Below are 15,431 nucleotides of genomic sequence, written 5' to 3' on the forward strand. Positions count from 1 at the left end.
CATTTTTTTCTGCTTCCCCAGGCTTTTTCTGGTTATAATTTCGAATATAGCTTCTCCTTGTTGATGATGATGTTTAATATTTAGTGGCGCGAGGGCCAGGTATGGCCAAAGGGCGCCATGCTTGTGTTAATGAGTTCGTACTGATCTGATAGCGTCTGTAAATTTAATGTCACGTGGCTGTAAAGGGGCCTAAAAGAGTTGGTTTAAATTGCATAAAATCTACACGTAATAAAATTATCGCAATGACTAATGACGTGGTACTATGATCACTAAAATGCATTAGGAAAGGATGATGCAATATATAAAATATGAGAGACGCTAAAATTGCCTCGAGCACTACTGCCTCGCAAGAGCCATTTAAACACAAGGGCTTAGAGGCATGTGCTATACGAAACAATTCTCACAGCGGCATCCTCTGAAGAGAGGAGGCGCTACGAACCTATGGGGCTAATAACATGTAACACAGCATCTTTCAGGAAACCTAGGACTGCGTTGGTGTCAGAGAGCGGCTCTGCTCCGAGTCACATTACAGGATGAAGGGGGATGTGCTGCCAATATGCTACGGGAAGCTTCTCCTTGTTGATCGGTTTTGATAGTTCAGCGAATTGTCTCTGATCTCTTGAGTTGGACACTTTCATTCTTTGTCGTTTCTTTATTAGGTCCTTCGTTACTTGGGAGAGCTTACCTATTGGTTGCCTCGGTGCCTTACCTCCCACTTCAAATGCTGCTTCCCAAGTCAGCCTAGTTCCTGCTTCATTCATTATCTTTATGCCATCTTCATCTCTCTGTTGTAAGGTTGCAAATTTGCTTGCACGTACCACCCTGAATTGGTCTGCTTTTGCCCTTACTGCATCTAGGTTGGCCTGTTTCTTCACTACTTTTATTTCTCTCTTCATATTGAGGTAAACCCTAGACCTCAGTAACCTATGATCACTTCTCTTCACCCTACCGAACGCTTCTACATCCTGCACTAGGCTAGGATCGCCAGAAAGTATGAAATCTCTTTCATTTCTTGTTTTTCTATTAGGGCGTTTCTAGTTCCACTTTATGTTGCTACGCGCCCTGAAGAAGGTATTTATTATTCTGAGTTTATTCATTTCCGCGAATTCAACGAACATCTCTCCTCTAGTGTTCCTAGAATCAATGCCGTAGTTGCCAATTGCTTGTATACCAGGCTGCGTTTCCCCCGCTTTTGCATTGAAGTCGCCCTTGACTACAGTGTACCGAGGTTGCACTTTTCTCATCGCTAAAGTACCATCTTCATAAAATTGACCTACTTCATCATCGTGAATGGAGTTCGGAGTGTAGGACGGTACTACCTTTATTTTATGCCTACTATTTAGCTTTATCACTACTGCGACCATCTCGTGAATGCTGTAGAATTCGGCAATATTGCTCGCTTTGTCCTTATGTATTAGGAATCCTACACTGTATCGCTTCGAATCTGGGAGTCCTCTGTAGAAGAGGGTCTAGTCGTTAGTCAGCACTGTATGAGCCTCGCAATTCTTCTAACCGCACTAAAGCCAATAATATGATACACAATGCCTCAAAGAGTCCTGCTAAGCTGGCTTCACTCAAGAGGGTTCGTGCGTTTAACGTTGCCAGGTTCAGTTTCCATTGGCGGCGTGTCCGGGTCCCGAGATTTATCACTCTCTGCTGCGTTGCAGGTCTGAGCGCCGCCTTGTTTAGGTGCTCTGCAGCTGCTGAGGAATCAGGGCCATAGGCTAATTGTAGGTGTCATGAGAGAGGCAGTGGCCGAATATTGCACCAGGGAGTTCAACTGTTCTGGTGAGAAAGTGTCTCTTGTTGAAGATTAGTGGGCCTTCCTAATTCGGTCGCACCTGGACTAGTATAGCCCCACTGGCTCTCGGCATTTTTTTTAAGGTCTTAGGCGCCACTCCAAGTGTGGAGGTGTATTATACTACAGGAGAATTAGAACTGTTCGACATTATACGGAACAATCATGGCCACGACGAAAGATACAACGATAAACAGAAAACATTCGTTGAGCTCGCTTCCACCACGGCTGTAGCCATCGCCATGCGCACCGGCTACAAAAAAAGCACGAGACCAACGACAAAAGAAACTGTGGGCACGTCCCTTATCGTTAGTTCGCCACAACCAGTCTCCCGCTAAGAAGGGAGCGCATTTTCAACCGTATAAGCGCCAGTGCAAACATAACGCTAGGCGTGCTGGGAGACAGCGCACGTGGAGGGACTGCAGCCATCTCGGACTGCAAGCTTAAATGTGGCGCAGATCACCTCATAAATAATGCGCGCCACCCACGTATGTAGTACTCCTCAAGCGAATGGACAGCCAAACGCAGTCACTAAAACTAGGAGAAAACGCGACTTTAACTAAGTTGTTCAGCGAAACTGGCCGAATCTGATTCGGCGTAAATGATCCGGAAAGTTCTCCGTTTTCGTTTTAATGGAGGGTTGCGCGCCTTCATGATGGTTCCGTGGCGGTAAGTCTTGAAAAGGTGGGAGATATCTCATAGCTCTGACCCGTTCTGTACCAGGGCACCAGTTTTACCGAGTGTTCCTTCTACACACATACTCACGTATGCTTCCTGAAGGTAGCATGTGTGGGTTTATTGACCGGATGTCTTCGCCTGAAAAGGTCACATTCTCGTAACCCCTGCGTAACCACATCCGCCGCCAAGGTTTGTGAGTGGCGGCGCTGGCTAACGCTCTCAGGGTTCTACTAGGAAACATAAATGCCCAAGAAAGTAGAAGGTGAAACGGCGCCGTGGTAGCTCAATTGGCAGAGCATCGCATGCGTAATGCGAAGGTTGTGGGACCGTTCCCCACCTGCGGCAAGTTGTTCTTTCATCGACTTTCATTTCCATTATGTTATCGTTTCTTTATTTCATGTATTAAGCACGAGTAATTTCCCCTATTCAATATTGCTATGATGAAATTACCTGACAAACTCAACACAATACCAGGAATCAGGCATGTAATATACGCCGGTGACATCACTATCTGGACCACCACTGGTTCCGAAGGAGAGAAACAAGACGTCCTTCCACAAGCGACCGACGTCGTCCAGCAATATGCAGAAACAAGTGGTCTCCGGTGCTCTCCGGAGAAGTCAGAACTATTAGTCGTTCGACAGAAATCACGAAGAAAACTCAATGAACTACCCCACATCACACTCACCCTCGACGACAAACAAATACCTACAGTAAACCGCGTCCGCATTCTCGGACTCCACATACAACAGGACGGCGGAGGCGCATACACCATCCAACGTCTCAAGCAGACCACCTTCCAAATCATGCGAATGGTCAGCCGTATCGCCACCAAACAATACGGACTGAAAGAAGACGTAATACAGCTCGTGCAGGCCCTGATAATCAGCCGCATTGCCTACGCTGCCCCGTACTTGCCCCTGATTCCCCAGGAGCTAGATCAATTAGACGTACTTCTTCGGAAAGCCTACAAGCAAGCGCTCGGCCTACCACCGGGAACAGCGACACTCACGCTTGAAGCCCTAGGAATCCATGATACTATAAGAGATATTATAGACGCCCACCTCACAAGCCAAAGAGAACGACTAGCCATCACACCAACAGGAAGAACAGTCCTAGCGCGCCTAGGCTACCCCACACACGGCAAAGGCCACGAACAAGCAATTCATCTGGCCCCCAACTTCCGGGAGCACATCAAGGTAGCCCCTATCCCTAGAAGCATGCGCCCAGAACATCATGCCGATCGTCGCCAAGCTCGCACAAAAACTTTACAGACAAAATATGGCAGTCTCCCCACCACACCATACACAGATGCCGCGCAGTGCCCCCAAAAAGCAGCCATGAAGGCCAGCGTTGTCGACTATAACTTACAACAGGTGGTCTCGATGACGGTCCGCACTGCCAGCGGCCTCGTAGCGGAGGAGACAGCTATCGCCTTGGCCATCACCTCTAGTCCGACCAACGAGTACGTCACAATTATCACTGACTCCCAGGCAGCTTGCCGTAGCTACGCGAGAGGCAGAATATCTTCAATCGCCCATCGACTCCTCAAACAAGCCTCCCGATTCCCGGACGCTGAAATAGTGTGGACTCCAGGACACGAGTCCCTCCGTGGAAATCAGCGTGCGCACACTGTAGCCCGAGCTCACGCCTCCCGGGCGCCACAAGAGAGGAATACGGCCGCATCCATGGAGCCCGTACCTTTACAATACAACTCCACGACACCACAGATTGAACAGACGACAATACCCACCTCCACACAAGACCCTCTCACGTGAAGACGCCGTAACATGGCGACAACTACAAACAAACACATACCCTCATTTAAGCAGACCACACGCAATACACCCTGCACTATATCATGAGAAGCCAACATTGACACCAAGGACAACATAGGGGAAATTACTTGTGCTTAATAAATGTAATGAAGAAACGATAAATTAATGGAAATTAAAGGGAATGAAAAAACAACTTGCCGAAGGTGGGAACCGAACCCACAACCTTCACATTTTACGTGCGACGCTCTACCAATTGAGCTACCGCGGCGCTGTTTCCCCATCCACTTTCTTGGGTATTTATGTGTACTAGTAGAACCCTTCCAGTGTTAGCCAGCGCCATCACTCACAGACCTTGGCGGCGGGCGTGGACCGTCCTTGTTGCCGCAGGCGTCACGAGAACGTGATCTTTTTGGGTGAAGGCAACTGGTTAATAAACCTACATATGCTACCTGAAGGCATCAATGTTGCCGGATTGCAGACCCTCGTTATGTAATAAACGAGAAGGGGGTAAACCGAGGGGCCCGATTATTATTAGTCATATCATGTCATATCATAACATTTATTAAGCACAAGTAATTTCTCCTATGTTGTCCTTGGTGTCAGTGTTTGTTGGCTTCTCATGATATGACTAATAATAATCGGGCCCCTCGGTTAACCCCCTTTCTTCTCGTTTACCCTACACTATAGTCATACAAATGTCCCCTTTGTAATAATTACGCCTTCCTATATCACACCACATGGGCGTGTCCCAACGTGAAGGCGGCCCCGCAACTACCTAACCCCACACCCGAGCAGTGGGAGGCCGTGCTCACTAGTTCGGACCCTCGTAACCAGCAGCAACTGGTGCGGCGGGCCCGGGAGACAGCAAGAGCCGCAGGAGCCCTGGACTAAGGACGCCTCCCGCACAAGCAGAAAGACACCTGCTTGTCCTTTTTTTTAAATAAATGTTTTTCCTCCTCCTCCTCCCCTATGGTGTCCCTGGTGTCAGTGTTTGTTGTGTTATGATATGACTACATATATATAAGTTCAATAACATTTAATAACAGTTGCACTGGAAGAAACTTCGTGTGACCTCGAAGAACTGGGCCTTTTATGAGTAGTTACAAAACCTTACACCTAACACACACACACGTGTGTATGTCTGTGTGTGAGGTTTGTAAAGATGGTCGAGCCCCAGCCACCCCCTCCCCCCGGAATAATGTTTTCCGCCCATGGTACAATTGTACAATTGTACAATTTCCCCCAGCAGTAAGCAATAAACGATGAGTAGTTGTCAAAACGCCACTTCCGATGTTTCTAGTTCAGTAGTTGATACAATGCAAGATATAAAATCTGAATGTCTTGAACACCCAGTTTCATCACCTAGTCTTGCACCCAGGAACTTTTATGTATCGGAAGGCTCAAAAAATCGATGGGAGGGAAGCATTTTCAGAGTGGTAAATAATCAAAAACCTGGGTGAACAAATCGCTAGCCAAAACCAAAATAATTCTCACGACAAATCCACGAATTTCTGAAGCGCTGAAAAACGTACATTGCACGTCAAGCGGACTACGTCGAAAAATGATAACTGTAGAATTACGCTGTATTTCATTGGTACGGTTGCGTGGAGACGAGACCATTTTTGTTTTGTATAGTGGCACACCAAGAATATGGAAATTGAAAGTGCTACTTGCGTACTTGCTCGTGTCTGCACAGGCCACAATGAGAGACAATCGCCAAAAATTGAACTCTACGCAAGCTCAGGCACTCACCGTTACAATCAATAAACTGCCGACCAATTACTAACATTACACAGCGTCGATTACACGGGGAAATATTGCCATAGGCGTCTAGATTCACAGTGCCGTTTCTGTGCAACGACAATACTGTGGAAACAGCCCATGACGATTAGCGATACCAAGCGACGCCACGGACAATAACGAAGTTCATGGTAAAAATAACGCAATTTTCGATGCCGTTTGTTAGAGCGTTAGTCGCGTTTTAATAATGCCAAACTTCCGAAAGGCAGAAAACATGAACATGAATGGCAAAAAGACTATCAGAAACGGGAGCTCTGCGTTCATTCGAGCACAAGCCTACTTGTGCGCCATGTTCGATAGTTTTGGCAGCGCCTGACGTGAATTGTAATAACGCTGTCGACAGCGAGAGTATGCAACTTGTCGATGTTATTAGTAAATCGGTGACAGCGTTTCCTGCGCCGAGCTGAGCTCGGGCCAACTTCGTAGCGTCTGCGTTTCTTCTGAAGCAGGTCACGTAAGAAGAGAATAAGGTGACGTTATGGGGGGCGGGGGGGGGGGGCGCTCTCCTGGCTCGCTTGGTCGTCTGCTATACTACCACGCTGTCATCACATTTTAGGCGGTGATAGTGGCCGCCCAGCGCACCTAAATGATAATCGCAGCAGCATGATGATGATGGTTTTATTGGCATTCCCTTCGAAAGGAGACGGCCATGAAGTCACTCAGCCTGCTTGACCTTATCAGCTATTAATACATCTATCGCAGCCTAGGGTATTGCGTATCTCGCCTTGATGTTTCTTTATTTGTTATTGGCTCTATCTCGATATTGTACAGTTACCTATGTCTGTAACGACTACATTTCTGCCGATCTTTTCACTGCGTATTTTTTTTTCTCGGGGAAGCATTCAATACTGAGTAGTGCGCTCAATTTTGGATCTAACATTAACCTTACATGTGCCATTATGAGTTTCCTGTTAAAAAGTTGAAAGTCATTCAGTGGACTTTACCTAACCTAGAAACAGCAGGCATTTGCCCCGAAATAAACCTTTCATCAACAAGATAGAAGTCATTGATATGCTAATCAATGCTGCAAATTGACATCTTTAACAGTCCAGACGTCGACATGGCGAGGCACTTTGCATACAGTTGAAACTTGGCAGAATATATGAAGCAAGCTGTCTTGACAGAAGAAATCGAACATTTAGCAGTGATACACATTGTGTTTAGGCATAAAACTTCTCATTCTGCCATTGTGTTCTCAACTAATATTTATGTATGTCACTAAACGTTCCATGTCAAACCATGGTGATCGCAATCACTCCGTACCTTACATGCGTCAGTACAATTTAATAACGCATGTGTTATGATGGAACAAGCGCGTTAAATGGCTCTAACAACTCCATCTTCGCACTTCCATGATATCTACAAAGTCAACTCAAGTAACGTCATCACAATTTTTCTTTTATTTTTAACGGCCTAGCTGCATGCACTCTAGACTGCCTCACTGCATCCTTTGGGATCTTTGTCAAAGTCGCCAGGTTGTGGCCCAGACCTGTTCACTTTCAGCGGAAGGTCGGTAAATGACAATAATTGTGATAACTATGACGAATTGCTTGGAATTTTCTCTTTATGATGTGTCAAATGCTTCTAGACATGTTTCGCATTATTAAACCATAGCTTTAAATTACCTGTAGCAATGGCGAATCAACAGTCGGAATGTGAAAAAGGACAAAAGCTCCAGGTTTCCTTAAACGGTATTAATATGTGGTGATAGTGCTTTACCTAAGAAATCAGCGTCTTGATATGTGGTATCTTAGATCCTGTGCCCTGCCCTGCGAAGCAAAGGCGGATCCTTCGATTCGTTGTTCCTATAAGTTTCAAAAGTTGTCCTATTCGGTAAGATTTAAAGATGTGCCCAACATGAGATAGAGAAGGCTAAATTTGCCGCCATCGTCTGACTCAAGTTTACACGCTGATTTCAGTTTGTCTTATTTTTCATCCTACTGTGTAAACTAATATATTATCCGCTTCTCCGTCCCTATGAAGGTTAAAATTTCTGCGACCATATGCATGGCGGCAAAAAGCTCTCCCTTCCAATAAAGACCTTCTCTAACTCCCACTCTTGAGAAGTAGAAATAAATGGAAGCGCATACATCCCCCTTTGGTTATTACGGGAGCGAGGCATGGAAGTGAATAATACTGTCTTGAAAAATTTTACCAAGGCAATTTACTGGCTGTTTACGTTAATGAACAGCCATTTAAAGGTCCCCAGGACTCTAAGAAATGCCAAGAAGTCCTTAAGATGACTAAAAACTTGTCACGTTATCAACACTGCCTAGCTGTGACATCCCTCGTACGCATCCTTGCAGTTTCATTACCGATCTCCCCTATTTCTTCCTCCTACACTTCCTCATGCATTCGTCTGGTAATACTGACATATTAACATGTGGTAGCCACAGTGGTGACTAAGGGAATAGCGAAGCCTGCTGCTGAGCAGGAGATCGCGAAATCGATCTCTAGATGTGTGGGCACAATCAGAAGAGGGCGAAACGAAAGGTCTCTTGTTCACTAAGCATTGCTTTCACGTTATTAGCACAAAGTGGTGAAAAATAATACACAGCCTGCTACTACATCGGCTCTCGCATTGCTGTTGCTTCTTCGGAGCCATAAGGCTAATCAATTACTCTGTCAATCAGACACTCAATCAACACATTGGCACTGTGAAGAATATTTGCTTAACATCGTGTTCTTGAGGCTAGAGTACTCACCTATTACCAGCGGCCTCATGAACGCTCCCGCAGCTGTCACTGCTGCTACGAAGCCATAAGCCATGGGAAGGTTGTGTAAGCCGACGTCACTTGCAATAGTTTGAGACATGGCGACCATTACGTAGCCAACAGGAAGTCCAAGCGTTACAACAAGAATCCAAAACACAACAGTAGTTTGGGCATGAGGCATCGCAGAGCCGATAACGGCCATGAGGAAGTAAGAAAGAGTCATGACGCCAAGTGGAGATGCAATGTTGTAATCGGTGAGTTGGGGTATCAAGAGTCGTCCAGCTGTGTCGGTCACAGAGAAGAAAGTTAGAACGTGAGCAGCATCTACTCTGCTAATTCCAGTGTCCACTGCACAGTCAACCGCGACAGCCAGGAATGTATCCAAAAAGAACGAGAAAGAGAAGTAGCTTAACATGTGCGCGTAAAACCGCGGCATAGACAGAACATCCTTAGCGCTATGCAAAACAGATCGTTTGCGACGTTCCTTCGCTGAATACCGCAAATGCAATGACACTTGCTCTGTTGATCGGAGCGTAACACCGCAATAATTTTTCTTCAAAGTATATGTCTCATCTTCCCCTTGACCTTTCAAATCTTCCCCTGGCACAAGAGCGTCCGTAAAAGCGAGCATTGTGTTTTTTATTAATTTTGTTTCCATGTTAGTTCCCGATGTTCTGGTGCGCTCCGTACACCTCACCGACACATTTTCCTGTGCAATAGTACTGGGTACCTGAATAAACTTTGATGAATTTATAGGATGTGGCGAAGTTCTCTGAAAGCATTCACCGTTAGATACGCAGGCCACACAGGCACACCACACTTCGTGATCTTTTCTCGCGTCTGTAATGCGGGCGTTGCTTTGTTCGTCCTCCTTCGAAGACGGTGCTTTTCGCTTTTCGCCGTTCGCATCGCTGGTACCTAAGGTCTCTACCATGTCCCCTGTCCAATGAGTGTTCATCACAGAACGCTTATCAGCATTAAGGCTAATCGAGAGCGGAAACTTTGCGAATCTGGAGCTTGTCGACTGCTTCATATAAGTAATGATTATATCGTCGTCGCTACCCGGATCGCAGCATCCGAGTTCGTCGCTGCTGCTAACTAGAGGTTGCAAACCCGATTTTAAGCAGCTGATAGAACGGGTTGCGTTCTTCTCCTGCTGCTCGTCTGCTTCACTCGCTCTGTTGCTGGTCACTTTATGTCTTTTCGAGTACCTTTCCCTCATCCAGGGCGGCTTACGAAAAAGCACGCTGATCGGCCCAATGTTCAGCAACAGTGCTCCCACGAGCGCGAAAGTTCCTTGCAAGCCGTACTCGTCCAGACAGAAATCGAAAACTTTAGGAAAAATGAAGGAGGCTGCAGGTGCACCAGCCATGTTGATTCCGAGGGCCGTGCCACGTCTCCTATCAAAGTACTCGTTCACAGCCACGATGACACAGGAGAGCAGGATTCCGTGCCCGGAGCCTGCAGTTTACGCCGAAGTGGAATTTAAAACTGTACGAGAATAGAGGCAATATTTAGGATTCCTACACGCGGTTTGCGTCATGTGAGCACGTGCGAGCCATGTTAGCCTTGAAAACATTCTATAAAAGAGCACTTTCAGTCAGGTGGTAACATGGTACGTGCTCTTTCACTGACTAATAGGGTTACGTAAGGGAGTTACGTATGCGGCCATATGGAGTCAAATAAAAAAGGTCGCTCTGTTGATGTTGAGAGGTGCACAATGTTTTGCTTTTTCGCCTGTGAGTCGCGGATGGGCCACCCTAAAAATTTGTATAGAAGGGGCCAGGAAGAACTTATGACACGTGCGCGTGAGTTCAACCAGCGCCAATAGCGCACTGACTAGTGGGTTAAAGACGTTTTCCTTGGGTGTCCATTTTCAATTACTAAGTAATTTTGGGGTTTTTTAGTACTGCGGAGATTCACTTTATGTGAAGTACAGGCACCTTACACAGGCTCAGTAGCTTTTTGAAGAATGTGGCAAACAGCATTTCACGGCATTAAGATCAGTAGCTTAACAAATTATCGGAAGAAGATATGGCCACGTCATTTGCATATAGGCGCACGTTATAAGAATTGTGCAAATCATATAAGTGATGTGTAAGCCACTGTCACCAGAATTCGTGCTTACAGTGGACGATCAGACCCTGTCCTTGTGAGCCAGAGAACATCTCGCTAAGTTCTCACAATCTTAAAGGGTGAATTGAATCTTACCTGTGATTACCCCGATTGATACAACCAGGAATGGTATTCCGGTAGCAAACGCTGACGCAAGACATCCCGCTGACATAAGCAGTCCACCTAGTAGCGCGCTGATCCTCATACCGCATGAGTGTATGAGAGCTCCAGCCACTAGACCTACAAGAACGACGGCAACAGGAAACAGAATCTATATGGATACATCCGGTTGATTATTATTTCAAAAATCAGACGTTCTCGATTAGAACTTTTGCAATTAGCGTTCTTATTTGTTCTTATTCCATTTCCTTTGTTAGCCCTCCGCCGTTTGTCAAACATATCTGGACCCACGCCCAATTCGGCTGTCTGTCACGAGACGTCGTGAAAACTGCGATAACTACCCATCTCACGATCATGTGCACACAGTAATCACGCCGTGAATTGGCAAAAAAAATATATTGCTTTCCGATCATGCCTTTCTCATTACTAGCCTTACGCGATTGGTGAAAACTGTTTCTGGCCCCGCCTAGTTAGTCTGTCTCTTATGCGACGTCACAAAAATGGGGAATCTGACAAGGTCAAGGTGACGTGTAATCACTAATTATGCATTATTATGCTGAACCAAACTAAACTATTTTTTGGTATAGGCAGAGACAGAGTGTAGGAGCAAGGAGGCGCCTTCAGAAAGGAACAGATGTCTCCTGATCACTATGGTACTGTTTACTTGCAGCGGCCTGAGAGAATTGATTTCTTAGCGTATGTAAAAAATTTGTATACGTTAGTATAACGTTGCCGATTGTTTTCGAACGTACGTGACGTCCCTCTGCCAAATATTCTTCAGCGGGCATTAGTTCTGGCGGCATTTTTAACATCCCGCGCGCGCTGATGCAATTGTCGACAAACCACCGCAAAGCAATCAAGGGGAAGCAGACCAATCAGGGAATCCGGCACCACTCTTCTAATCCGTTTCTCTACTTTCACTGTGCTATATGGGCCCCACAAAAATACTCTACCCTTACGCTCTCTCCTAACCTCTCGTCAGCCAATTAGATAAGAAAAACGTGACGCGGTGGACAGCGCTATTCGCATTAAAACCGAGAAAGAAAGGTCACTTCATATAGACCACATCTTTATAGACTGGTGGCGCGAGTGTCAGCCGAGGCGCTAATCTCGACACCAGGTGCTGCCTCCCGGCGGGAACTACTGGACACTGAGTTCCATGCAATAGTAGGGAACTCCATCCTGCGGGAGACGGGAGCAAATGGTTGTACTTGCTGTGCGCGTACACTTGCTGTGGTGTTTTTAGACCCTTTCTTACCGCATCTGCTGAGCTGCAAGTTTTCGGCATACTTTGAGAAGTGGTACGGGCAAAAGGCGTTCGTCCCACGGCATTGTGCTGCAGTTCACTTGACCAACAACCAGCCAAAGAGGAACCATGCTCATGCACTAGCCCTACGATGCACACGGAGACACGAGAAGCTTGTGTATGTGTGGTGCGTACTCGTCGTACGAGTTTTCCGCGGCGCCCGCGAAACGCCATTCGGTATCGGTGTTACGCGCAAAAAGGCTTCGCGCCCAACATTTGTGCGCGGATAAGCAATCGTTTCGAGAAGCGTAAACCACACGCGCTATCGCGCATGCCGTGCCGGCTTCCTACGGTGCGTGCTTTGCATATCAGTGCCGTTTATGGCAGTTCGACGCCCTTATTCATGCAGACGCAACATATGCCAAATTGGGCTAAAATCCGTCGGCGTGACTGAACGATGGTACGGAAAATGGCCGAAGGCGCAAAGAGTAAAAGCACGCAAAAAAAAATGCTCAGGCTGGCGCCATATTTCTCAGTGATGTTCCTGTAAACAAAGTAGATTAATGGTTACAAAACAGAAATTTGGTAAATTTAGGTCAGGATGCGAATCGAAGTCGAGTCACTGGAATGCGAGACGAGCACGCTTCCCCGACGGCACGGCGGCTCCGCGGCTCTGGCTGACTAAAGTAGTGCCTTGTGCGTGCGTCATTGGGCACCTGACCGCGCAACCAATGGGGAGGAGGTGACGCCATATAACATGAGGGCATTCATGACGTTGCTAGGCCTATAAACAGCATAATTGCTTTCGCATTCCCACAGGTAAGGAATCTGAAGTGACTCAGCCTAAATTTTTGGATCTGCTCGGATCCCTTTCCGAACGGAGAGCTAACCAAGGCCACCCCGTATATAAAACTGCGTTTTTATTACGAAACAAAGGTGAGCAGGAAGCGACCGAATGCGCATGTCGACTTCGAAACCTGCGCAGCAGTTGTTTCCCTACGGCGAGTGGAACAAGACTGCTCGGAACGTGACGGTTTTCGTGTCCTGTGTTTGTCATGCCCATGAATCAGCCGCGTTTAAATACTCACGACCGCGAAAGAAGAGAACAGTATACGACTAGCATTCACAGAAACAGGGCTATGCGCACGCGTCAATGCCTCACTAGCTTTTCCTATTTTTTTTCGCGCGTTAGTGCGGGTTGTTGAGCTGCTATGATTGTGCGATACGCACACTTAGCTAGGCGAAGAGCGAGCTCAAGTGTTCCTAACAGATCTGGTGCCCCTTCAGTGATGTCATAGATGGAGACGTAAATTATTGTGAATTGTCTATTGGACTGGGACGTAAAAAAAACGGGAGGAAAGTAGAGCACTTGTAGTAAAGGCAGTGCACGCTATTTAACATCTAATTCTTCTATCTCGTGCATAGTGCACGACCTCCTAAATGTTTTTTTTTTTCCGGAGTGCGTCGGTTGTTAGTGTTGATAGAGCGTAGACAGACCACATTTCTCCTACTTAGTGTCTAACACTTAAACTTGCGTAACATACGCACACACGTAAGTGCTATACCGTTCTGCGTGACGCGTGCAGCGTGGCATAACATACGAAATCCTTTTATTGTCCTCATCGGAATAAATTATCACCAATAAATTCTTTTGTGTATTGTATTGACAAAGCAAGATAAAAAAAATGCAGCATATATGTAGCAGGAGCGCACGGCACAAAGATGCTGCTCGCCTTTTAAGAAACGCAGTACCTCGTTCTAGAAGCCATCTAGTCCCTTTCCGACACTGCCTCAGGCCACCGAAACGCGTACAAATACGCAGATCTCGCAGAAAAAAGCTTGGCTAACGATACGGCACTCAAAATACGCGTGAAGCAGGTGACGCTGCATCTCCAGTGACGCAGACGACCTTGAAGGGTGCTCTTGCTAAATTGCCTTCGTTGCCTATTTCTGTCATCCGAAATGCGATCGCGTTAAGCAAGACAGATTTACCGACCTCGGCAGACGCCGAGACCGCTGCACTGCTTTCCGAACTCGCCATCGCAGCCGAATGAGAACCGCAAACACGCTGTAGCCTGTTGTCGCCCGCGCCATTCACGTAGTCCCCAGGCAATATTCGCACTATCGTGACCACAATAATAGAAACATGAAAACCGGCTTCAGGCGCTGAAAACGCTCGTCTGTAAACAAGGATAGCTGTTGACTGCGCTGCTGAAGAAACCTAGCGGCTCGCCGCAAGAGCTGGCGTCGGCAGTTGCGTAAATATGGCGTAAAAACATTGGAATGATGTCAAAACTACAATAACGTTATATGTTATAGCGCCCCATATGTACGGTAAACGAAATACGATAATGCTGGCGAGGCATTTCGGCCAGGCCGGACAGAAGAAGCTGATGACGACCACCACGCCGCACAAGCCATTCCTATAACAGCCTAAAAAACAAATATTTCGCTGTCCATCCGGATTTATGTGCGCGCGATGTAGTCAAAGGGCGTGTGGTTCTCTAAATTAATGTCTCACTGCTGGTGAACACATGAGCAACGAGCCCATACTGGTGGTGACGAAAGTGATCAAAATTTGACGTGTCAAGTGTTTGCGGTGCTTGTGCCAAATTTCGGTCTTCTGAACAGTGACCGACAGATACACGGTGTGAGTTCTTATGCTGCCAAGTGTGTGAGTGACCATCTATTTTGTTTGTGTACACATAAAAGCATAATTATTCAATCAATAAGTTATTTATCATGCCCAGGAACAACCATGATGTCTAAGTGTTGGCGCACGCATACATAAAAAAAAGAAGAAAACAGCACGGGAACATAAGTAAAGAAAGAAACAATGAATGAAAAGAACAATCTTGAAAACAAGTGCGTACATATAACAAGGCGCAAGGAGAGTGCAAAAAAAAAAGGTCAATTGAACAATCTGTCAAACTATGACACAACAACGCAAAGCTCAGCGAAGAACTATGTCAGCGAGTTATGAAAAAATATCAAGATCAGGAAAATAAAATTTACAAGGACTCTGTATTGTATGCACGGTTGAGTGTTGGTTATGAAGGGCGGGAACATGGAAAGGCCCATGTTCACCAGTGATCTTGCGCAGTATACGAAACAGGATACAGCTGAGGCGTTTTGGCTAGGTAAGGATCCGCGAAAGAGTTTGGAAGGAAATAGATGGTCAG

At 46.4% G+C, this 15,431-nt stretch overlaps 1 protein-coding gene and 1 non-coding gene across 2 annotated transcripts in view; both read right to left on the reverse strand.

Moving 5' to 3' along the window:
• Positions 1–15,431, reverse strand: part of LOC142574925 (uncharacterized) — a 60,306-nt gene that overhangs the window by 4,288 nt on the left and 40,587 nt on the right. The window contains exon 3 of the mRNA XM_075683917.1: positions 10,980–11,123. Coding sequence (XP_075540032.1) covers positions 10,980–11,123 — 144 coding nt within the window. The remainder of the gene's footprint in view (positions 1–10,979; positions 11,124–15,431) is intronic.
• Positions 4,450–4,522, reverse strand: TRNAL-UAA (transfer RNA leucine (anticodon UAA)). The gene has a single exon. It is a non-coding gene; the product is annotated as a tRNA-Leu (tRNA).

Source organism: Dermacentor variabilis, chromosome 3 (assembly GCF_050947875.1).
Source record: "Dermacentor variabilis isolate Ectoservices chromosome 3, ASM5094787v1, whole genome shotgun sequence".
NCBI classification, from domain to species: domain Eukaryota; kingdom Metazoa; phylum Arthropoda; class Arachnida; order Ixodida; family Ixodidae; genus Dermacentor; species Dermacentor variabilis.